The following is a 23,877-nucleotide window of genomic DNA, read 5'->3' on the forward strand; positions in this document are numbered from 1 at the left end:
ATTAAATGAACTGTTGTAAATCAAGGATTACCTGTACTATTCCAATTCTTCTTCAGGAAACTTGCCTTTCTATATCTTTAATTGCTTTACTAATAGTGCTGTTCTCCAAGTTTGTCAGATTTATCCCAGGCCACTGACTAAAACCTGCAGGAATATATTTACAATAATCTGAATACTCAGAGCACAAACACTCAGGTTTATTGTAGAAAATGTAATGAAGTTGTTGAGGGGAAAAAAATCCAATGATTCCTGTGAATCAAACACAAGTCTTTTTTTGTAATGAAATCAAAGTTCAAATTCTTGTCCCTCCCTCTCTTCCTCCCTCTCTCCCTCCCCCCCTCTCTCTCTGCTATTCCAGACAGATTATAGATGGCTCCAAAAAATAAGAAAACAAAACAAGAAACAATAAATATGGCAAATACAATAATAAAACCCCATATAAATCTAATAAATATAACCAGTAGAATAATAGCAGTAGCATTCTTTTATGTTTACTATGTCTGAAAAGACAGCAGAAGAGGAAGCGACTTTACAGTATTGCTTAGTTTTCCAACATCTGTTTAAAAGTTATAAACATAAAAATTATGTTGCTTTCATATATCTGTAAGCAGTGTTTCGTTTAGTTTTCCGTAATAAGCAATGGGGGGGGGGGAATCTCTTCCATTGACTGATTTCTTCTCAGAAGAAATATGAAACTCGCTTGCAGTGCAGTGCTGACATACATATCCCATATTTTAGCCTTCCATATTTATTCAGAAAGGGGTGAGAGAGCTTCATTTGGGCCACCTGTTCTTTTAAATTTATGCATTCTTTATTTCAAGCCCTTCCAAGATAAGAGTTCCATCCCATTACATTGACCAATAGACCTGCTCTGGTTTTGGTGTATGCAAATGATGCAGTCATCCTGTTGTGCCTCAGTTAAGTCTGAGAAGATATGATAGGACATTTAGAATCATAGGATTGGAAGGGACCTTGGAGCAGAGGTGGGTTTCAGCAGGTTCTGAGCAGTTCTGGAGAACCGTTAGCGGAAATTTTGAGCAGTTCGGAGAACCGGTAGTAAAAATTCTGACTGCCCCTGCCCCCATCTATTCTCTGCCTCCCAAGTCCCAGTTGATTAGGAGGAAATGGGGATTTTTCAGTAACCTTTCCCTGGAGTGGGATGGGAATGGAGATTTTATAGTATCCTTCCCCTGCCATCCCCACCAAGCCATGCCCACCAAGCCACACCCACAGAATCAGTAGTAAAAATTTTTGAAACCCACCACTGGAGGTCTTCTAATCCAGCCCTATGCCCAAGGCAAGAGCCCTTGTACCATTCCAGACAAATACTTGTCCAATATTTTCTTGAAAACTCCAGCAATGGAGCAACCAAAATTCCAGGAGGCAAGCTGGTCCATTCTACTCTCACTGTCAGGATATTTCTCCTTAATTCCAGGTGGGATCTCTCTGTAACAAGCTTCCACCCATTGCTTCTTGTCCTGCCCTTAGGTCCTTTGGATAATACGTCAACCCCCTCATTTCTTTGACTGCCCTTCAAGCATGTGAAATCCAGCAGGTTCTGACAGGTTCTGGAGAACCGGTAGCGGAAATTTTGAGTAGTTCAGAGAACCGGCAAATACCATCTCTGGCTGGCCCCAGAGTGGGGTGGGAATGGAGATTTTGCAGTATCATTCCCCTGGAGTGGGATGGGAAAGAAGATTTTGCAGTATCCTTCCCCTGCCACGCCTACCAAGCCACAACTACCAAGCCACACCATGCCCACCAAGCCACACCCACAGAACCGATAGTAAAAAAAATTTGAATTTCACCATTGCCCTCAAGTACTGGAAGACAGTTACCCCATCATCCCCAATGCTTCTCTTTGTTAGGCTAGACATTTATTTATTTATTTATTTATTTTATTTAAATTTGTATACCGCCCTTCTCCTAGTGGACTCAGGGCAGTGCACAGCCAAGTAAAAAACATCCAATACAAAATTTAAAAATTTAAAAGAATTATACCCTTTGCCCAAAAATTTAAGAACCTTACGACTAAAACCCATTAAACAATTAAAAATCTAATATCTCAAAAACCGGGGGGGGGGTTCACGCCAGCCCTGCTTGATAGAAGAGAAAAGTTTTTAGGGCACGGCGAAAAGCCCGGAGATCTGATATCCTCCGTATCTCCGGGGGCAAATCGTTCCAGAGGGCAGGTGCTGCCACAGAGAAGTGCTGCCTAGCTGACGGCACCCTGAGGAGTCCCTCTCTGTGGGAGCGTACTGGCCGGTGGGAGGCTATTGGCAGCAGAAGGCGGTCCCGCAAATACCCAAGTCCGATACCATGGAGCGCTTTAAAGGTGGTAACCAGTACCTTGAAGCGCACCCGGAAGTCCACCGGGAGCCAATGCAGCTCACGCAGGAGAGGTGTCACATGGGAGCGCCCTCTCGCTCCCATAATCCCCCGCGCAGCCACATTCTGCACCAGCTGGAGCCTCCGAGTGCACCTCAAGGGGAGCCCCATGTAGAGAGCATTGCAGTAGTCCAGGCGGGAAGTGACGAGTGCCTGAGTGACTGTGCGTAAGGAGTCCCGATCCAGAAAGGGACGCAACTGGCGAATCAGGTGAACTTGATGAAAAGCCCCCCTGGCCACGGCCGTCATATGCTCTTCTAAAGACAGCCGTGCATCCAGGAGGACACCCAAGTTGTGAGCCCTTTTCGTGGGAGCCAATAACTCGCCCCCAATAGCCAGCGATGGCGCCAGCTGGCTATATCTGGAAGCCACAGCCACTCGGTCTTGGAGGGGTTGAGTCAAAGCCTGTTACTCCCCATCCAGATCCGCACGGCCTCCAAGCACCGGGACATCACTTCAAGGGCATCGTTGGGATGGCCTGGGGTGGAGATGTACAGCTGAGTGTCGTCAGCGTACTGATGGAATTCCACCCCGAAGCCACGGATGATCTCGCCCAGCGGCTTCACATAAATGTTGAACAGAAGGGATGAGAGGACCGATCCCTGCGGCACCCCACACACAAGGCGCCTCGGGGTCGACCTCTGCCCCCCTGCCAACAGTGACTGCGTCCGGTCGGAGAGATAGGAGGAAAACCACCGTAGAACGGTGCCCCCCACTCCCAGCCCCTCCAACCGGCGCAGCATGATACCATGGTCGATGGTATCAAAAGCCGCTGAGAGATCTAATAGGACCAGGATAGAGGAGCAACCCCTATCCCGAGCCCTCCAGACATAACCAGTTCCCTTAACCATACTGTTTAGCTTCCAGACCCTTATCATCTTTGCTGCTCTTTCTAGAGTCTCAGCATCTTTTTGGTCTTTTGTTGCAGAAAGAATAGCTTTGTCATTACTCTTGATGAAATCAAAATAGTAGAATTCTCAAGAACTCCTGTTATACAATGGTATTTCAACCAAACTAAAGTGAGTCAGCATCCTGGAGCAAATGGAGAAGGATCAAGTCAAACATAAAGCTAGAGCAATCTTGTTTAACAAGTGTTAGATGAAACTGTGTTGTAGACCATACAAAATTTAGATCATTATTGAACAGTATTTTCTCTGAATTAAGAGAAGTTATGATGCTCAGAACTGGACAGAATACTCGAGTATTTGAGTCTGGCCCATGCAGGAAAAAGGTACGAGTATCTCCTGAGATTTGGAAAGGCTTCTGTTGTTCCATCCTAAAATATAATTTGCTTTTTTAGAATTTATGTCACACTATCGTTTGATATTTAGCTTGTCATTTACATTAGTACATATGTCGTGTGTATTAGAACCAGGTTAGATACTTTCCACTGTATGCATGTGCTTTAATTTCTTTTTTGTACGTAAAGAACTTTGCATTCATAGTAATTACATTTCTTCTACTGCTTTCAGCCTGTTTCTGTAATCTATAAAGCTTACTTTAAAAAAATTTTTTTTTCTGTACAATTATCTATCTCCACCCAGTTTTGTGTTAGTTACAAATGCAAAAAGCATTTCCTCCAGCATTCAGCCGAGTCAAACAGAAATGTTGCAGAATAGTAGGCTAAGAACCAGACCTTGTGGTACGGTATTTAATGCTTCATTGCAGTGTGATGAAGAATTGTTGACAAGTATTCTTTTAGTCTAGTTTTCAAGGCAGCTGTTGATCCATCAACATTCCATCCAATGTATACTTAACTAGCTTGCTAATCAGAATGTTATGGGGTACTTTGCCAAATGCTTTGTAAGATATATTATGTCTGTAATAGTCCCACAATCTACAAGTCAAAACAACCCAAAATACACACAGTCCCTCTCCCTTTCCTCTTTCTCTCATTCTTCTTCTTCTTCTTCTTCTTCTTCTTCTTCTTCTTCTTCTTCTTCTTCTTCTTCTTCTTCTTCTTCTTCTTCTTCTTCTTCTTCTTCTTCTTCTTCTTCTTCTTCTTCTTCTTCTTCTTCTTCTTCTTCTTCTTCTTCTTCTTGGCAAAACTGTGTTGATTCCTAGTATTATCTGCATCATTTTAACTAAAAAAAATCAAACCTTGTTTTCCATATCAATGACAAGAATTCTTCTAGTAATTGATACCAAGTTACAGAGCCACGGTTGCACAGTTGTTAGAATGCAGCACTGCAGACTAATTCTGCCGACTGCCAGCAGTTCGATTTTCACCGACTCAAGGTTGACTCAGCCTTCCATTCTTCCAAGGTCAGTAAAATGAGGACCCATGTTATTTGTTTGTTTGTTTGTTTGTTTGTTTGTTTGTTTTATTTATTGGTTCGATTTATATGCCGCCCTTCTCCGGAGATTCAGGGTGCCATATAATGCATTAAGCAATAGCCTTCATACTTTTGTATATACCTGCTTAGTAGGGCTTTTGCCCCCCCCCCCAAGCGGTGTTCTTTTTTATACAAAATCAGCTTATTGCCCCCACAATCCAGGTCCTCATTTTACCTACCTCGAAAGGATGGAAGGCTGAGTCAACCTTGAGCCTGGTGAGATTTGAACTTGCAGTAATTGCAGGCAGCTGGTGCTACTTAACAGCACTTTAGTCTGCTGCGCCATCAAGGCTCTTAGGGCAATATGCTGACTCTGTAAATTGCTTAGAGAGGGCTGTAAAGCTCTATGAAACAATCAGTGCTATTGCTAGTGCTGTTATCTGTGATTTCACCTATTCTCCAGGATTGTAATAAATAACAGGTACAAGTTTGATGTACAGTAACAGATACAAATTTGGTGCATCAGGCTAGAAACCAGAAGACTGAATTGTAGTCCTACCTTAGGCATGAAAGGTGGCTGGGTGAGCTTGGGCCAGTCACTCATTCTCTCAAAGTAATAAAGGAGGGGATTTTTTTTTTTTAAAGAAATCAAATAAATAAATATGTTTGGGCCAAACAATGATCAATAATTTCGCTTGGCGCTCCAAGATATCCCTAGAACTTTGAACTCACTGAAAAATCAGAAGTAATTCCCAGATTATATTTCTTTGAAGCTCAAGAGAAATTGTCTTCAACCAGCTTTTCTTAGGAACAATAATGTCCTTCCTAACAGTTGCTTAAAGTCTCTTCTGAGAATGTTTTTTGAAATGAGATGATTCTTGAGCCAAAGTACATATATAATTCATGTGGAAAAGCACAGAACCAAATAATTTACTAATGTTGAGAATTTTTGTAATAATGTGACAGAATTATTGGTAAACATTTCTCCTTCAGATTATCATTCTGAGTGGACCTGAATGGAATGCTGTTATTGCTGAAAATTACAGTCTTAGCATATGGAATATACTTTTATTTAACTGCTGGATAATTTCACTAGATTCCATTTATAATACCTGGAATTTAGGAAGCTATAACTTCTAGATGCGTTGAAGCAGGAATTGCACAAATCTAAAAAATTCAGGGTGGCTATAAAATTATTCATATTCAGTTGGACTTTATGGTACATTTTGATGGAAGGTCATATAGTTGCTGTTTCTTTTCAAAGGTCAGTTTTAGTTTTCACTGCTGTTAGCTCAAGTTGTATGGATAGTGTGGTTATTTTTTAGAATAGAATGACAGAGTTGGAAGGGACCTTGTAGGTCATCTAGGTCAGAGCCTTGGTGGCGCAGCAGACTAAAGTGTTGTTAAGTAGACCAGCTGCCTGCAATTACTGCAAGTTCAAATCTCACCAGGCTCAAGGTTGACTCAGCCTTCCATCCTTTCGAAGTAGGTAAAATGAGGACCCGGTTTGTGGGGGCAATAAGCTGACTTTGTATAAAAAAGAACACCGCTTGGGGGAGGGGGGAAGCCCTACTAAGCAGGTATATACAAAAGTATGAAGGCTATTGCTTAATGCATTGTAAGCTGCCCTGAGTCTCCGGAGAAGGGCGGCATATAAATCGAACCAATAAATACATACATACATACATACATACATACATACATACATACATACATACATACATAATAAATCTAGTACAGCCCTCTGCTCAAACAGGAGACCCTATACCATTTCTGACAGATGGCTGTCCAGTCTCTTCTTGAAAGCTTCCAGTGATGAAACTCCCACAACTTCCAAAGGCAAGCTGTTCCATTGATTGATTGTTCTTGCTGTCAGAAAATTTCTCCTTATTTCTAGGTTGCATCTCTCCTTGATCAGTTTCCATCCATTATTCCTTCTCTGGCCTTCCGGTGCTTTGGAAAATAAGTTGACCCCTCCTCTCTGACAGCCCCTCAAGTATTGGAACACTGCTATCATGTCATCCCTGGTCCTTCTCTTCACTTGACTAGCCATATCCAGTTCTTCATATGTTTTAGCCTCCAGTCCCCTAATCATCTTTGTTGCTCTTCTCTGCACTCTTTCAGTGTGGTGACCAAAATTGGGTGCAGTATTTTAGGGGTGGTATTAGTACCTCTCATGATCTTGATTGAATCCTTCTATTAATGCAATTTAGGATTTTCAGTCCTGTATTCAGGATCTATTGTGTTTGATATGAAATTAGAAACTTCAAGAGTTACTGTGCATTTTGAATATTGATTTATAATTTGCATGACTATATTCTCATATGGAGGGAATGGGGAATACTCATGGGTGTCCTTTCATTGGCATGTTATCACATGTTCTGCATGGAGCACCTAACCAATTGATCTAAAAAAAAAAAATCTAAGGTAAGACTTATTTAGCATTTGGGCTTTAGACTAGACTGAAAGAAAGAGACAGAGAGAGAGGGAGGGGAGAGGAGGGGAGGAAAAGAAGGAAGGAAAGAAAGAAAGAAAAGAAAAGAAAGGAAGGAAGGAAGGAAGGAAGGAAGGAAGACAATGCAAAATGCTTCCATGTTGTTGTCAGGAAATTAATCAAGCATGTCCGTGAAGTTGCTAGTAGTCAAGATTTCCTCTAAGATGACTCTATATTTTTAATGGATGTCATAAGTTTTAGGTTTTTGAAAACTAGCACCAAAGCATGTTCTTTTTAAAAGATTAAAGCACTACCATTTTTATCTCATAGAGCCCTGACAGATAAGGTGCCTTTGATGGTTTGAAGGGATGAGATCCCAGATCAGGTGCATAACAATTTGGCCTGCTTCTACAAACACAAGTAATTTTGGTGTTTGTACCATTGTCCTTTAAAATGAATGGAATTGTATTTGTTACTTTTTTTATATGTGGTCTTTTAAGGAGTCATCTACTCACAGGGTTTGTTTTTTTTTTTGGCTAGCTATACAAAACTCTTTAGGTAGCTTTACTATCTATTAAACTCAGAGTTGTTATGTAAAGATTCCTCGGTTGTTCTTGGGTCTCTTCAGTGGCCAGAGGGATCTGATTTCACTTGCCTACACATCTTCAAGCAATTAGTGCTATTAGCTTGAAGCTATTTCACATTCAAGGTCCATGGTGTCATTCAAGTCCACAAGATCTCTGCAGATTAAAAAGAAAAGAAGAAGCTTATTGAGAATGCAGACTGTTCTCGTGTTCTCTCTCTCTCTCTCTCTCTCTCTCTCTCTCTCTCTCTCTCTCTCTCTCTCTCTCTCTCTCTCTCTCACACACACACACACACACACACACACACACACACACATTCACAGAATTATCCCATAGCCATTTTCTATCTATCTATCATCTATCTATCTATCTATCTATCTATCTATCTATCTATCTATCTATCTATCTATCATCTATCTATCTGTCTATATTACAATGATGCCTAGATTAATACTCAAGTACCAAGGTTGTTGTTGCTTCTAATTTACCGAAGAGCTTAAGCTCATTGTACAGATTGCTTTTTCAGTCAAAGGTTTCAGGTCCAATGACAGGCCAGACCCATCTTTCCATTGGGTAACTTTTGAAAGTATTTTTTAAAATAAGATTGAAGCAGATTAGCAATGACCTTCAAAAAGATGAAACTAATACAGTTTAAAGATAAATAATCAGCCTTTAGTTCATTAGATAGCCACAATGCATGACAGAAGGTGACTTTCTTATACTAGTGATGGAATCCAGTTTTTTTTTTTTTTTTTTTTTGCATATCTCATATCTATAGCAGAGAAAGAGTGTTACTCCATAAAACAAGAGTTTGGGGTTGATTGTGTTCCATAGGAGAAACAACTATGGCCTAAATGCTGTCACCGTATCAGTAGTGGTTGTCATACTGCCTGAAACTGCAGAAGGTCTGGTTTGGCTGTAAATCTTTTAAAAGCAAACTTGCAAACACTGTAGGGGTGGCATGTACCCAGCTGCCAATAAAGGAACCAAGGCATTTGTCTAGGGTGGCACAAGGAGTATTGATAGTGCGACCAACAAAAGCAGGCTGCTGGTAAACCAAGCAGAAAGCCTCAGTGGTACTAAACTAGGTAACCTCTAGATGGCAGCAAAGAAATGCAGAAAACATTGATTCTTGCTGCCATCAAGTGGTCATGCAGCTGCCCACAGATCTGAAAACTGTAGTGTTGATGCTATCTGACAGGCTGCTTCATCCTTGGGAGAACAACCAGAGTCATCACTGCTGTTGTTTGTCTCTAGAAGTGCCACATATATGCAAGAGTCATATATTAGAACAGGTCTATTCTTGCAAACACACTCAATCTCTGCATGGGTTGGCATAGTGCAGGGTTCCTTAATTTTGACAACTTTTAAGATGTGCCGATTTCAGCTCCTAAGAATTAAAGTTGCCAAAGCTGAGAAGCACTGGCATACAGGTAGTCCTCAACTTATAGACACCGTTGGGACCAAAATTTCCTTGGCTAAGCAAACTGGTTGTTAAGTAGGTTGCGCCCAATCTTGCAAACTTTTTTTGCCATGATTGTTTAAGCAGGTCATTAACAGCTGTTAAATGAAACGTGTGGTTTCACGTTAAGTAAATCTGTCTTCCCCCATTGTTTTTGCATATTGGAAGCCAGCTGGGAAGATTGAAAAATGAGCCTTTGGGACCTGTGACTGTTACAAATGCATGTCAGTTGCAAAGAACCCAAATTTTGATCACCTGACCATGGGAACGCTGCAACAGTCGTAAGTGCCAAGACCAGCCATAAGTCACTGTTTTCAGTGCAGTTGTAACTTCAAACAGTCGCTGAACAGTTGTAAGATGAGGACTACCTGTAGTAAGTCCCAGCTGGGAGGTTTCCTTAAGTTCCCAGACAGCTCTTCTTAGATCCCTAAGCCTGCAAACTAAAATTGCAACCTTCATCATTGTTTTAGCACAGTTATGCTCTTGCTTTATTATGCGAGGCTAATTTTAAAAGCTATTCTTGTTACAAAAGAATATCTTACTTTGCTGTCCCAGAGGGTATTCTTAATCAGGAATAACCACAGGCTAAATTATAATGTAGAAGTCTGCTGCCCTTTTGGTAAGGCTGCCTGCTCATCCTGTGTTTGTTAACAAACACTTCTAAGTACAAAATTGTTGGAGAAATGCTTTTTTCATTATTTTCAGCAACTTCAATTAAAGTAAGAGGCTTATGGGAAAGAAGTAGGAATTAAAAATGTATGGATTTTCCCCAGCAAAGTTTTAGTGATCATTCCCACATAAGCGGTTTCTCCTTTGGTGTTAACTGTCTCAGAGATAGGCCAATTTAAGTAATATCCTCCAACAAACATTGGTCTTTCAACAGTGAAAAGAGAACCCAGCAGCTAATCAGATTTCTAAGCAATTTTCAAGAAATGGAATTCTTAAGGCTCTGTAAATGTAAATGGGTGGCATTTCCAAGAGATTTGCTGATTAATAAATACTAGCAGACCTCAGTATTACTGGTTACCATATTAAGATACAATCCAGAAGTACAGGTACAGGTAGTCCTCGACTTACGACCACAATTGAGGCCAAAATTTCTATGGCTGAGCGAAACTGTCAAGTGAATTTGGCCCCATTTTATAAATTTCTTGCAACAATTGTTAAGTGAATCATTACAGTTGTTGATTTAGTACAGGGGTGTCAAACTCGCGGCATCACATGGCTTAGGCCCAGGGTACTTGGCGGAGCATCTGCGGCCGGCGACAGCTCCTCATCGCCCGGTGTGCTCTCACAGGGAGGGCCTCCTTGGGGTCCCGTCGGCCAGACACTGTCGGCTGGTGACTCCCAGGGAGCGGGCCTTCTCTGTGGGCGTGCCTACTCTGTGGAATCAGCTCCTCCTGGAGCTCCGGATGGCCCCTGACCTTTGGTCTTTCCGCCGTGACCTCAAAACATGGCTATTTGGCCTGGCCGAATTGAACTGAAGGGTTTTTTTAAAGGGGATTGATTGGTTTTTATATTTGAATACTGAATTTTATGTGTGTTTTATTGTTGTGAGCCGCCCTGAGTCCTTTGGGAGAGAGGGCGGCATACAAGTTTAATTAAATAAATAAATAATAAATAAATAAATAAATAAATAACATTGTCACATGACCTATCGTGATTTTTCCCCCTTCGCTAAAATGGGGGTGGACATGGCCAGGACGTGACACATCCGACCCATGGGCCATGAGTTTGACACCCCTGATTTAGTAACATGGTTATTAAACGAATCTGGCTTCCCATTGACTTTGCTTATCAGAAGTTCTCTAAAGAGGATAATATGACCACAGGACACTGCAACCGTCATAAATATGAGGCAGTTGCCAAGCATCTGAATTTTGATTATATGACTGTGGGGATGCTGCAACAGTCGTAAGTATGTCTATGGAGATTCTCCCATCATCCAGGTCATGGTTGTCTCAAAGGTGCTTTTTCAAAACAAAAACAAAAAAAACCCTCATTGTCCAGTTGCCTTTTGAAAAAGCACCTTTGGTTATTAGTGTGAAAAATGGTCCTAAGTCACTTTTTTCAGTGCCATTGTAACTTTGAACGGTCCCCAAACAAGTTGTTGTTAGTTGAGGTCTACCTATATTTCTTTGGACTGTGAGCCTCTTTGGAGCATAAGCATGTGTTGCTATATTTGGGGTGGCCTCCTGAAATTACTACAGATAACTCCTTCCTAATATCTACAACCGAAAAGTGAAGCACCACAGACACTCTGTTCAGTTTAAAATATTTTTGTTTAGCCTGCCTAATTAGTTAGTCCAGCCTTTTTTTTTTTTTTTTACAAGAAACCTTCAATTTCCTCCACTTTGCATACCGGGAGCAGAAAAACGGTAGTGCTTTAAAGAAAAGGTGATGCCTCTTTAAAGCAAATATTTCCCATTTCCCCCCCCTTCCCCGCCCCTTCCCACAGCTGCCTAGACTTTCTGTTTCTGTGATCTGCCTTTTGAATGGTTTTTGTGGCTGATCAGTTCCACCTAATGTGTCTCTTGATTTCTGCTATTGTAATACTCAGACGACATGCTGTTCTCTTCATTTTTATAAGCTTTAGATGCTCCTGCCTGTCATACTCTGCCAGTTTATCTTCAGCGTCTGGATTTGCTTTCAGACTTGCATGTCTATCAAGCTGCTGTTGCTTTGAATGTGAGATCAAAAGAAGATGAATTCCAGTGTTAAAAAAAAAAAAATCCTCATAGGAAGAAAAGATTGGGTCCTGTGTAAACTGACAGCTCCCAATGAGTTATTTTAGGTAGCATTAGCACCTAGAATGACAGACAAGTCCAGGAGTTACATGCTAAATAACAAATATCAGAGATTGTAGCACATTTTTCAATAGCAATACATTTTCTAGAGGAATTCCTTTTTTTAAAAAAAAAAAGGTAAACTACTGTTGTTGGTTGTTCCACTGCTCAACCTTTTATAAGCCATCTTCAAGTGTCAGCTCCAGTTTACTTGCCTTGTCAATATCTCTGTCATTTCTCTTAGATGTCAAAAGAGCAGGACTTTAATAATTGAGGCTGAGGAAGGGGAGCAGGAGAGATGGCGCACGGAAGACAGTTTACTTAGTCACTTGGATTTAAATAGGTATTTTGCTTTGGTGACGGGGAACGTAAGAAAAAGAATGAATCTGGGGGAAGATATTGAAGGCACACTCCTGAGAACTTCGATGCAAAGTCTGATTTATTTGAAACGGGGAAAAAATGTTATGAAGGAATTTGAATAATTGCTGTGAAGTCTGGCCAACCTTAACAGACATTTATTGACATAAGTGCGTGGGTACCACGAAGAGTGTGAAAAACAAGCTTTCCAAAACTATGTACAAATAAAAGGATTTGCCTAGCTTCATGGCTAAGATGCATTTGCCGTTGTTTCAGCCAGTTATGTATGATTTTAAGCATGCAGCCATCTGCTTTAATAGGGTAGAATTAATATAATTTTTTGGCGTGTTAAGCACAACTTTGAAATTACCTGCAAGCTCCAGTTGACTTGGAGATGGGGGGGGAGGGGGGAATTGCTTAAATTCTTGTGGTTTCTTTGTCGTTTTATAAAAGCAGACGTTGCTACTGTGGAGGCAAGCCTCCCGTTGTTGCCTACAAAGGGCAGTGCTCCAATGTGTTTTCCCTTCAGTGTGTGCTTCAGCTGCACAGCACTTCCTGTTTATTCAAACATCTTTTTACCATTCTTCAACCCCCTGCTTCAGACAAACAGCCAGGACACATCTTCGGCAAGAAGACAGCAAACTAGAGATTAACAGTAAGCGCTTGCTCTGTGAAACTAAACTCTTTATATTGTCTTTTGAAATATCCAAAGGGGGTGGCGGGGGGGGGGAGGACACAATGTAAGGCTGCAAGGAACTTTTATCCAGCTATCTTGCTTGCAATTGTAGGAGATTTTAATTGCTGGGGCTTTAAAGCAAATAAGATGTTTACTGCCTTGTGAATGAAAACAAGATGGATTGTAAACTGGTTTCTGCTAACTTTTCCGTCGTTTTGGGAGGGTGCTGTCTTGCTTTTCAAGTGTATATCCCAGGAAGTTCCATGTTATCGCTTACATAGGGGAGGCATACCGTTCATTTATTGTGTGTTTATGTGTGTGAATGTGCACATGCGTTTTAAGTGAACGAGAACGAGCCAGCAACCATTGTCCTATCGTTGTCTCAAGTTCAGGAAGAACAGCAGCAAAGAAAGAAAAAGAAGGAGAAGGAGAAAGGGGCTTGAATGAATCTTTGCCTTGTGACTATTTCCATTTCTGAATCAAGTCTTGTTAATATTTGTAGGAAACAAATGCTAATGAAATGCTGGCTACTGATTGGGTGCCGTCTCTTTCATTTATAACTGTTGTCTTGGTACTGCAACAAGCAGAAGGGAAGGAAAACTTATTTGCAAGTAGTTTACTTTCCCATCAAAGACTGCTCTTCAGATTTGGAGTATTTGATTTAATACCAGAAGCTAATGCTTACAACAGCTGCTACGTTTCAGTAGAACTTGTTTGTGTCCCTTAACACATATTGCATTTTTGTTGGCATTTTATGATATTCCTCAAGGAAAGTCCTCTTAACGCTGGCTGATACCTACCTTTTTATTTTATTTATTTGGTTTAAAGCGGTCTCGTCAGAGCCATAGAGTGAAAGTGGAAATGGATAATATATAACAGGGAAAAGCATCCTTAAAAAAGCTTCTATGAAATCTGTGATATGCTAAATATTTTAAGAAGGCAATGTTTTAAAACAAATTCATATTTATGAACAACTGCAGGTGCAACACACATTTAAGAATATATGTGTGCATTCATGAAGGATGTGGGAAGGGTGGCTGATTTTCAGAAATATGCCATTGGGAAAAATAACAATGTTGGCAATTGCTTGAGGACAGTTTATTTAACTGAAAGATTAATTGCATAGAGAAGATGGAAAGGGTGACTATAGTTATTTACTCAGATGCTAGTGTAGGTGTAGGCCTGCAAAGCTCACTGTGGGAACGGTGGTCCGTTGCCTTTCCTAGTATATCAGTCTGCTTGATGACGATCAGATTTCCCAGCTTGCTGATTCTGTTTTTTCTGGAGAGCAAGCTTGATTATTTATCAGAAGGAAAAGGGAGTAGCTCAAGTAAATAAACATGTGACCAATCCCTTGTTTTCTTTGTGGCCATAAGAAATTCACGGAAATAATAAAGGCATTGTGTTTTTATTTATTTATTTTTTGAAAGAAAGAAAGAAAGAAAGAAAGCAACATTATGTGTTGATTTAATTTGAAGGGAAAAAGTTTAAGTGTGTGGGTTTTTTTTCAGTGTTCCAGGGCTTCGGCTTTCTAAAAATTTACAAGGTTCTCGGGCAAAAATTAATCTGCTGCTTTGTGTACTCTTCCACTGGAATGTTTCCATAGATAACATTGCCAACTGCTTGGAACTTGAACTGGATTGATTACAATAAGGCTTGTTTCTCTACCTCCTTTGAAAATGTCACTTTCTTCTTCTTTTAACTCATCAAGCTAGGTGCTGGCCTAAATGAGAGGCTTTGTGGTCTTGTGGGAGGGGGAGATACTGATTTTTGGAGCAAAATATCCATAGGGTAGTTATGCTTTCACCCACCCACCCCAAAATCAACTGTTCTCAGTGAACATGTGGCATTTACAACCGTGTTAAAGCACCTTTTTTGGGGGGGGGGGACATGGTTCCTATGAATGTTATTATACAAACTTCTGTTTTTAATGATATCTCAGGAGAATATAAGAAGGAAAAATCTTATGAACTAAATTACTATCAAGAAAGGAAAGTATATATGGCAAAGTAGTAGGAGCTATATTGTATGTTTTACTGATTTCACTGAGTTACAAAAAAAATACAAAAATGATTTTTATATTGGATATATGGATAACTAAATAGAATTGTTTAACAATCTTATATTATCTCTCAGACTTGACCATTGCATTAGTCTATAACATTAAATGATTAGCTTCATTCTGTTGGTAGAACCATATTGAAATGCTGTAAGAAGTTTTAATAGGTTACTTTTGTCCTCTTCCAGCCACCAACTTTAGCAAACAATTTATGAATCTGAGTTAACAATGCATTATAATACTACCATGGATCCTGCTGGGAACAGATTTCTTTAACATGTACTCTATAAAGGGCAAAAGAACAGCAGGAATAAAGTCCAGCTAGTATTCATTCTTCTTTCTGAAAACATTCAATTTATTTTTAATATATATGAGGTAGGCAGAATTCATAGCTTTTACAGCTGTTCATTACAAAAATGTCCTACCTACTGAAAGCAATATAAGCTCTTCACAGAGGCCGTGTGTCTCTTTTGTATGATTTTTCTGGACTGACTGTGTCACCCATATAGCATCATCTAATAACATAGTCATTCCAGGAAGTGCTGGGAAGAAACAGCCTCTATAGACGCCTCCACATTACTATGAACATGGGCAGTTTTGTTATTCAGAAAAAAAGGATAATACCTCTATTTCCAAAAATAAGTGCAACCTTGTGCAACTCTATTTAATAACCAAATGTTATATCAGGTTTATTAAAAAAAAAAAAAGAATACCAAATTTTTATCACATAACCACAGGGACTCTGCAATGGTTATAAGTCATTTATTTTTCAGCCCAATTGTAACTTCAGTTATAAATGAGAGGAATATCTTTACTGGTATGAAGCCTCAGTGAAGTTAATCTGGGCTGAGGAACTTTGTAGAATCTCTTGGCTTTTATTATGGTCTCCCGTACTATGAGATGGAGAATGACTCTTTTATTGGGACAGCTTTGTCACTGTGTAAATTATGTCACTTTATCATAATTTGTGGATCAGATCAATCTAATACAACATCCAGTTTCTTTTATTAGTCAACCTGATGCCCTTAAAATGGCAACAACAGTAGAAAAGAATAAGAGGGGAACTGATTGCTTTGTCCTACTTTTGTCTCCTAGCAACTTATATTCAGTGGTATACTGTTTATAAAACTGGAGTTTTATAAACAATATACTTCATGTAGCTGCAAAGATTAATGTGACTTATCTAATCTTCTTTTTAAAAGTCTAGAAACCATTTTCACCCAGTGAAATACAGTTAGTTTGTCAGTTAGTTGTTGGATGACTTCACCTATCATTAAAGAGAGAAAAAGAAACTTCTCTTTTTCTTCACACCACCATTGTGTTATCAACATCAATTATTTTTCTTTTCAGACTCCTCCAGAACCCAGTTTCACTGAACTATTTTTGTCTTCACCAGTTGTTAAATGAAAAGGAATACTCCTTTTCTACTTGCTAATTGGTCCTTGCACTATGTTTACTGCACAAGTTCATATTCTGCTATAAGACTGCTGTGGAGGGACTTTTAATAATAATTTTATTTCTAATAATTTTTTTTTTATTTATTTCTTGGTGACATTCAGTAGATTTAAAAAAAAAACAGATGTCAAAAAATGTTAACTTGATGAAATTTTATGTACAAAAAGAGGATTTTAGATATATTATAGTTGTCAGCATAGTACTAACAGACATGCTTCTATGCTAATATGTATCTATCTAAGATAAAGTTTCCCCCGCACATGCTTGCTAGTCGTTTCCGGCTCTAGGGGATGGTGCTCATCTCCGTCTCTAAGCCGAAGAGCCAGCGCTGTCTGAAGATGTCTCCGTGGTCATGTGGCTGGCATGACTCAACGCCAAAGGTGCATGGAGCCTGTTACCTTCCCACCAAAGTGGTCACTATTTTTCTACTTGTATTTTTATGTGCTTTCGAACTGGTAGGTTGGCAGAAGCTGGGACAAGTAACGGGAGCTCACCCCGTTACACGGCGCTAGGGATTCAAACCGCTGAACTGCCGACCTTCAGATCGACAAGCCCAAGTGTTGTGGTCCGCCAGTGGCCAGCAGAGCTGGCAGCAGAGTCAGACAGTGAGGAGGTTGGGGAGGAACTTGGGCCAGTCCTGGGGGCTGGGGAAAGCTCGGACGAGGGCTCTGCGTCGGAGGCAGAGAAGGAGTTAGACAGCAGCAAGGCAGAGGAACAGCTGGAGCTCGTTCCCAGTGTGCGCATGCGCAGAGCTGCCAGAAGACAAGAACAACTCAGAAAGCAGGATTGACTCAGGGGTAAAGCCACACCTTGGAGGTTATTGGCCCCTCCCATAGGAAATAAAAGAGGAGCGAACAGGGAGTGGGCTTTTGCAGGAAACAATTCGTTTGTTCTGGGACTCTGAGAGACTCTCTGCTAAGTTTTGCCTTGTACTGGGGTTGGAAACGAGTTACATGGCAGCTTGCCAGACGAGATAAGGTGTGTTGAGAAATATTCCTTTGAAAACCTATGTATCTACCTACTCATACCCCAAATGAGTTAATCTATGCCATTCCATGAGGAATGTTTACGGCCTTGAAGATTCATAAAAGCCCATCAATTTTTTTTTAAAAAAAGAAGGCATTCTTTTTGAATGGATTGTATTACCCTAGCCTAGTCTATAAAAATAAGCCGTTTGCAGTGACCAAAAACGTGACCTCATTTCTCATCTACAGTTTATGTGCTAAAAGAGACAGAAAGCTTACTTAAAAGCTCTTGATGCAACAGTTGACAAGCTGCATTAGAGGACAGAAGTCAGCATAATAAGAGTTGGTGACCATTAAGATTGAATGGAGATCTGACAGCTAATTTCATAAAGACCGTCTAAAGTCACACGCTGTCTTAGAGGATGGGAGGGTGGGCAGACAAGCCCAACGCTAGCCAACTTGCTTTCTTTTCGGTGCTCTTCCTCTTTCTTGTCTAGCTCCAGAGAAGTAATAACTGTTGATTAGCCTTTAGAATTACAGGGCAAGCAGTTGGATTTTGGGTCAAGGGTGAGCTGAGATTCTCTGAAGCAGCTAGAGAAGGTGAGAGTTAAACTGAACAATTGAACAGATGACATGGGTTGACCTTGTAATAAAGGTTACTATTAGCACTCCCCTAGTCTTTTCTACAAACATTAAGTTTAAGATGGAGAAAGGATAACATCCTCTTCTTGTGCTTTGGTGAGGTGTTGTCAGCTCGCTGTGGTTTAATTTAATTATATACTCAGTGGCTCTAAATACCAGAAGTCCTGACTGTGAATATCCCTGCAGCATCTTGGAACCCATGCAAAGTACCAGAAGGGATCTGCAATGAATGCTACTAAACCACATCAACTCAGATTTTAAAAACTTAACAAAAATTGCCACCCATTCCTTTACTTTTAATTTTGAGCATCTGTTTCTCCCCCACCCACCCACCCAGCCCCTTTTTGGTTCCACCATCTGAATGCAATGCTCCACTAGGTTATACAAGGTACAGGGCCTGGTGGCTCAGCAGACTAAAAACATTGTGATTAACATCAGCTGTCTGCAATTACTGTAAATTCGAATCTCACCAGGCTCAAGGTTGACTCAGCCTTCCATCCTTTCTAAGGGAGGTAAAATGAGGACCCAGTTTGTGGGGGCAATAAGCTGACTTTGTATAAATATACAAAAGTATGAAGGCTATTGCTTAACGCATTGTAAGCCGCCCTGAGTCTCCGGAGAAGGGCGGCATATAAATCAATCAAATAAATAAATAAATAAATAAATAAATAAATACATACATACATACATACATACATACATACATACATACATACATACATACATACAGTATTTGTTTCTTTACAATTCCCATCATTGCCCCCATGGGCATGACCTGTGGGGGCCATCTAGGTTGGCATCTTGGGAATTGTAGTCCAGTGTGTCTTGAAGGTAGAAGGTTGGGGAAATGACATTGTACTTTTCAGGATCTTTGTTTGATAATGAGCCAAAATAAATATAAGTGTGGATGCCAAGGAATGTTATAGGTATGTTATTAGAGTTTACATTTCATTGAATCTATTATTCTGGTATCCATGTATGGATCTTAGACTGAAATTGTTCATGACAGTGCTTCTTTTATGCCAGATAGATACTCTCTTTCATACTGAAAATTGTCTTTGTTCAGATATTTATAGTGTATTTTAGAGTAGTATGTCAAAGTAGAAATAGAAACAGAACAGTCTGGATCTTTGTTAAGAAATATGAGTCTTCCTTTGCTTATTATAGTTACTGGTCACTGTTCTTTTTTAATTAATAGTTGATCATATTTTCCAACCTATGGAACTAAATAAATTCAAGAATACCATGTAATCAGCTTCAGCTTTAGCATCTCAGTGAACATATGCCGAAGGATGCTTCCCTCCTTCTTTCCATGTAGGCATCTTGCACAGGACTATTTCTTTCTTCTTTTACATTGATGAAGTCTTTACTCTTCCCACTGTTAACACCTACGCATGTACTGAACATCTCCAAGGAGACCAGGAAACCCTTGAGTCCAGCAATGGTGAATCCTCCAATGAGGCAGCAAGCAGGGGACACGTCCTTGAGGCATGTAAGCTTCCAGCTGTCCTCTTACAGGCATTAATTTCCTTCTGGCTCCTACAAGCAGGCTTTCTCCTTCATATCTGAAATGTTGGTGAGTCCTTTAGTTTCCTTGGAGTGAGCTACATAGGAATACACTTCATGAATCTCTTTGTTCTTTTCCCCAGTCTCCAGGTTTTATCACCTGCTACATACTCAAAAATTCCAAATGTATCTTCAGCTGTGGCACTGGCATCCCAATTCCTTTTATAGTTTCCCTTGCCACTGTTTCTTAGATCCGGCTATTGCTGATTTATTACATGGGGGTGCATTATCCCCCTTGAAACTAGGCAGGGTCCTTGAATATATAGCATTCCAGTTCTTGTTTGAATTGTAAAGATAGTACTTGGGTTGTTAACTGATGTTTTCATAACAGTCAAAGAGTGGATCGAATACTGAACGGCCAAAGTCACTGTTTAACAGACGTTACTTAAATATGTAAATGAATATGAGGTTATTTGAAATAACAAGGTCAATAACCTTGTTAACAACACGGGCAAAAGTCAATAGCATAGATATGCAATTATTGTCTAACTCTAGTAAAAAAAACCAAAGTTTAATATTTTTTTTTATGTTAAAGGGAGTCCAGTGTCCATAGAAACACAGGATTTCCCAGTTCATTTATTTATTTCTCTTTAACACAGACAAAGCAGCAGCAAAGCAAGAAGGGTAAATGTGAGAAAATATGATCCTGAGATCACCTCCTGATTTCTTCCTAGAGATCAAGAAGAAATGGAATGTATGAACATGGCCAAACAGAACTTTTTCAGAGTTTGCCAAGGAACAGTGATACTGTTATTTTAAATGTCTGTTTCTCTGTGAGATACTGCATTTATGTTCTTTGAGATGGCTTTAAAAGGAGGCTATTGATGTCTCGTTATAATGTGAAACAGTGACAAAATGGTCTCACCAATAACTGTCTTCTACATAAACTGATTCTTCTCATCGGATTTTAAAATGATTATATACATAGAAGCCAACTAACATGCTGTATTATAAAAACGCCAGTCTTTTTTTTCAGTGCATTGGGATAATACTGAATTCTTTCAACAATAGGATGATAGCATTGAGAGTTGATTGAGATCATCATTACAATTCAGCTGTTTTGGCTTTGCTATACTGCTGTTGGAATTTTATTGAGTAATTTCTGTGGGTTAATTATGTGTTGATATTAAATGGATATATCTTTTTTTTCCCTTTCATTAATTTTTTGTCCATTTCTGTTCTTTCCTTTTTGATGTGTTTAATTTATTTTAATCATCACAATTTATGTCGGTTCTTTTCTGACCACCGCTGTTTTTTTCCTGTTAGTGTTATTGTTTGTATAGTGTTAATATAAAAAAAGTGAAAATGAAAAACAACCTATTTCACAGACTAATCCCCATTCTCAAAAAAGAGAGTAACTTCTGGGCCAGCCTAGTGGTGCTTCTTTGATGGGTTAGCTTTGAAGGCATATACATACATAATGGTTGCATTCACATAGATCTCAAACAAAAAACCATGTTAATAAAACATAGTTGCTGTGTTCATAGAAGTGGTTAAAGCCTTATGAAGGCTTCACTTGATGGCTTCTTTATGCAACATGATCTAGCAGGAAAAAAAAATAGTCCACCCTATTTTAGACAAGCCCAGCCTGTTGTGAACAGAATAACAGAGTTAGAAGGGACCTTGAAGGTCTTCTAGTCCCATGATGGCAAACCTATTGCACGCGTGCCAGAGGTGGCACGCAGTGCCCTCTCTGTGGGCACGTGAGCCGTCGCCCTAATTCAGCTCCACCGCGCATGCGTGTGTGCCTCCTGCCAGCCAGCTGGTCTTCGGGTCTCTGCCACACATGTGCGGGGCGCTTGCGGGGGTGAAACGAGTGCATGCACAGGGCGCATGCAGGGGGCTGCACGCTCATGCGGGGAGCCATGCGCGCATTGCATTTTTGGAAAGTAATTTGCATGTATGTTTCGGGCACCTGGTCCGGAAAAGGTTAGCCATCACTGTTCTAGTCCAACTACCTGCTCAAGCCGAAAACGAGCATTTTGTTAAGTTAAATAGAACTAATTTATTTTATATATTTCCTCAGGCTCTTCAGGTAGCAAGACAACTTCTGTTACAGCAACAGCAGCAGCAACAACAACAACAACAGCATCAACAACAGCAACAAGTTAGTGGGCTAAAGTCTCCCAAGAGGAATGACAAACAGCCAGCCCTTCAGGTAAGAAATGTTTGTTTTTTAAAAAATACATTTGACTTGCTTGAATAAGATATGTTAAAAGGATGCAAATGGTATAAATAGTTGGAAGATGACTTTTTAAAAATGTTTAACTTTGCTTCCGTTGATGTTCGTGATTCAAACAAGTTTCATAGCATGGTTGTAGTAGTAGAAATGAATCAGGGCTGCAAAGTCTTGAATTTTTCATCAATAAATCAAAGAACTTGTGAGGAACATGAAAAGAGCTTGGAAAGATTCAGGCAGGTAGAAGATTCTGTTCTTTACATTTCCATGTAGAGCTGAACATCACCACTCTTTGAAATCTTAAAGAGCCTCTGTCAGATAGTATAGAAAACAATAAATGGTTATATGGTCTGAATCAGAATAAGGCAGCTTCCTATGAAGGAGATCATCAAAGGAGACCATTTCTGACAGAAAGACCATCTATCATGCACCGTTGATATGTGATACTCTTAAAAGGGGTGTATTAATTATTCTCTAAATAAAAGGTTTGGAAAGAATAGATAGTGTTTGAAATAAGGGCATATGACAAACTATAATCCAGAAACCACTGTTGCTTTGAAACAGCATTGTGAAATGCTATTATAAACGCATGAGACAATTTTCTAGTGAGATGGTGTTTTTGTTTGGAAACTTCCCAATATTTATTATGTTTGTGAAAATTATATATTTTCAATTGAATACTCAATATCGGTTGAGCAGTCTTTGTAGGAAACCATTTAAATTGTTTAATTCCATATTGCTATAGATCAAATCACTGGCCAATACAATATTATGTTGGTTCAAAAAAGATAGTTGCATTAAGTAGGTGATTTACTGTTTCAGTTTACATTTTCGAGGAAAGATGAGTGATGTTAGTTGAAATTGGCTTAGTCAATTGAGTTTCTTTTGGTATTACTAACAGGTTCTTTATATGAAATGTGCTACTTTTATTTCTAAATATTAGATGTATCCAGTGACAACAAAGATTCTAATAATCTCTGTGCAGTTCGTTCTAGAATCCCTTCAAAACTTGTGAGATTCGGTACCCAGGGTTATGAGAAAAAAGGTAGAATATATGGTCTTCTGTGCTTAATATGACATTATTCCGAAACTTTCCTTCCTTGAAGTCCTCTCTGTTCACGTATTTTTGGATCATAGTCAAAGTTTATTACCAAAATGACGTGAAGTGCATTATTGCTTTTAGTGCTGTTTTCCTATTTATATTTATATATATATATATATATATATAATATATTTATATATATATATATATATATATATATATATATATATATATATATATATATATATATATATATATATATATATATATGTTTTCTCAGGTTTTCGTGGGTGTTTGTATGTAGGTCTTTGGTTATTCGGGTCTTCTCCCACGTAAAATTGGAAGTGTCTTGGCGACGTTTCGACGAAGTCTCATTTGTCATCTTCAGGCTGGTGTTCTCGGCTTCGTGCTTCCAGGAGCAATGTGAGATCGCAGCTGTATCTTCCTTTTAACTGCTAGTGGAGGTGTGAGCTGATTGGGTGGGAACTTGGCTGTGTTCTGATTGGGTGGAGGTGTGTTCTGATTGGTTAGGGGCTTGGCTGTGCTCTGATTGGCTGGGGTTGTGTTCTGTTTGGGTGGGGGCTTGGTTGTGCTCAGCTTAGTCTGAGTTGCAGGGGGATTTGAGCTGGTGAGCTGCGTTGTTGTTGTTTGGCTTCGTGTTTGTGGCCATGCGAGCTCTTCATGGTGGGTGTCAGTCTGCTTCATGTATGGATTGGATGGGTTTAAAGTGGCTAATGATGCAGCTGCGGTCTGGCTTCTGGTCCTTGGTCGTGGCTCATTATCAGTGTGGGTTTGAGTCTGCTTTCTGCGTGGATGTGTGGTGGTGACATCAGGTGTGGCACTCATGAGTGTGGGTCTGGTGTCATTTGTCGTGTTAGGGACTCGTTTGTCAATAAGGGCGGGTTTCCAACTAAGCTTGACTAAGCTGAGCACAACCAAGCCCCCACCCAAACAGAACACAACCCCAGCCAATCAGCCAATCAGAGCACAGCCAAGCCCCTAACCA

General features: G+C 39.8%; 1 protein-coding gene across 31 annotated transcripts in view; it reads left to right on the forward strand.

Moving 5' to 3' along the window:
* Positions 1-23,877, forward strand: part of FOXP1 (forkhead box P1) — a 631,964-nt gene that overhangs the window by 435,092 nt on the left and 172,995 nt on the right. For 25 of the 31 annotated variants that reach the window (XM_034440573.3, XM_060684181.2, XM_034440574.3 and 22 more), the window contains one exon: positions 21,677-21,808. In XM_034440573.3, coding sequence (XP_034296464.1) covers positions 21,677-21,808 — 132 coding nt within the window. Of the gene's footprint in view, positions 1-12,733; positions 12,943-21,676; positions 21,809-23,877 lie in introns of those variants that run through there. The other 6 variants (XM_087887949.1, XM_087887946.1, XM_034440580.3 and 3 more) reach the window with 3 other exon arrangements.

This window comes from Pantherophis guttatus, chromosome 2, assembly GCF_059756535.1.
Source record: "Pantherophis guttatus breed Tessera chromosome 2, ASM5975653v1, whole genome shotgun sequence".
Lineage (NCBI taxonomy): Eukaryota > Metazoa > Chordata > Lepidosauria > Squamata > Colubridae > Pantherophis > Pantherophis guttatus.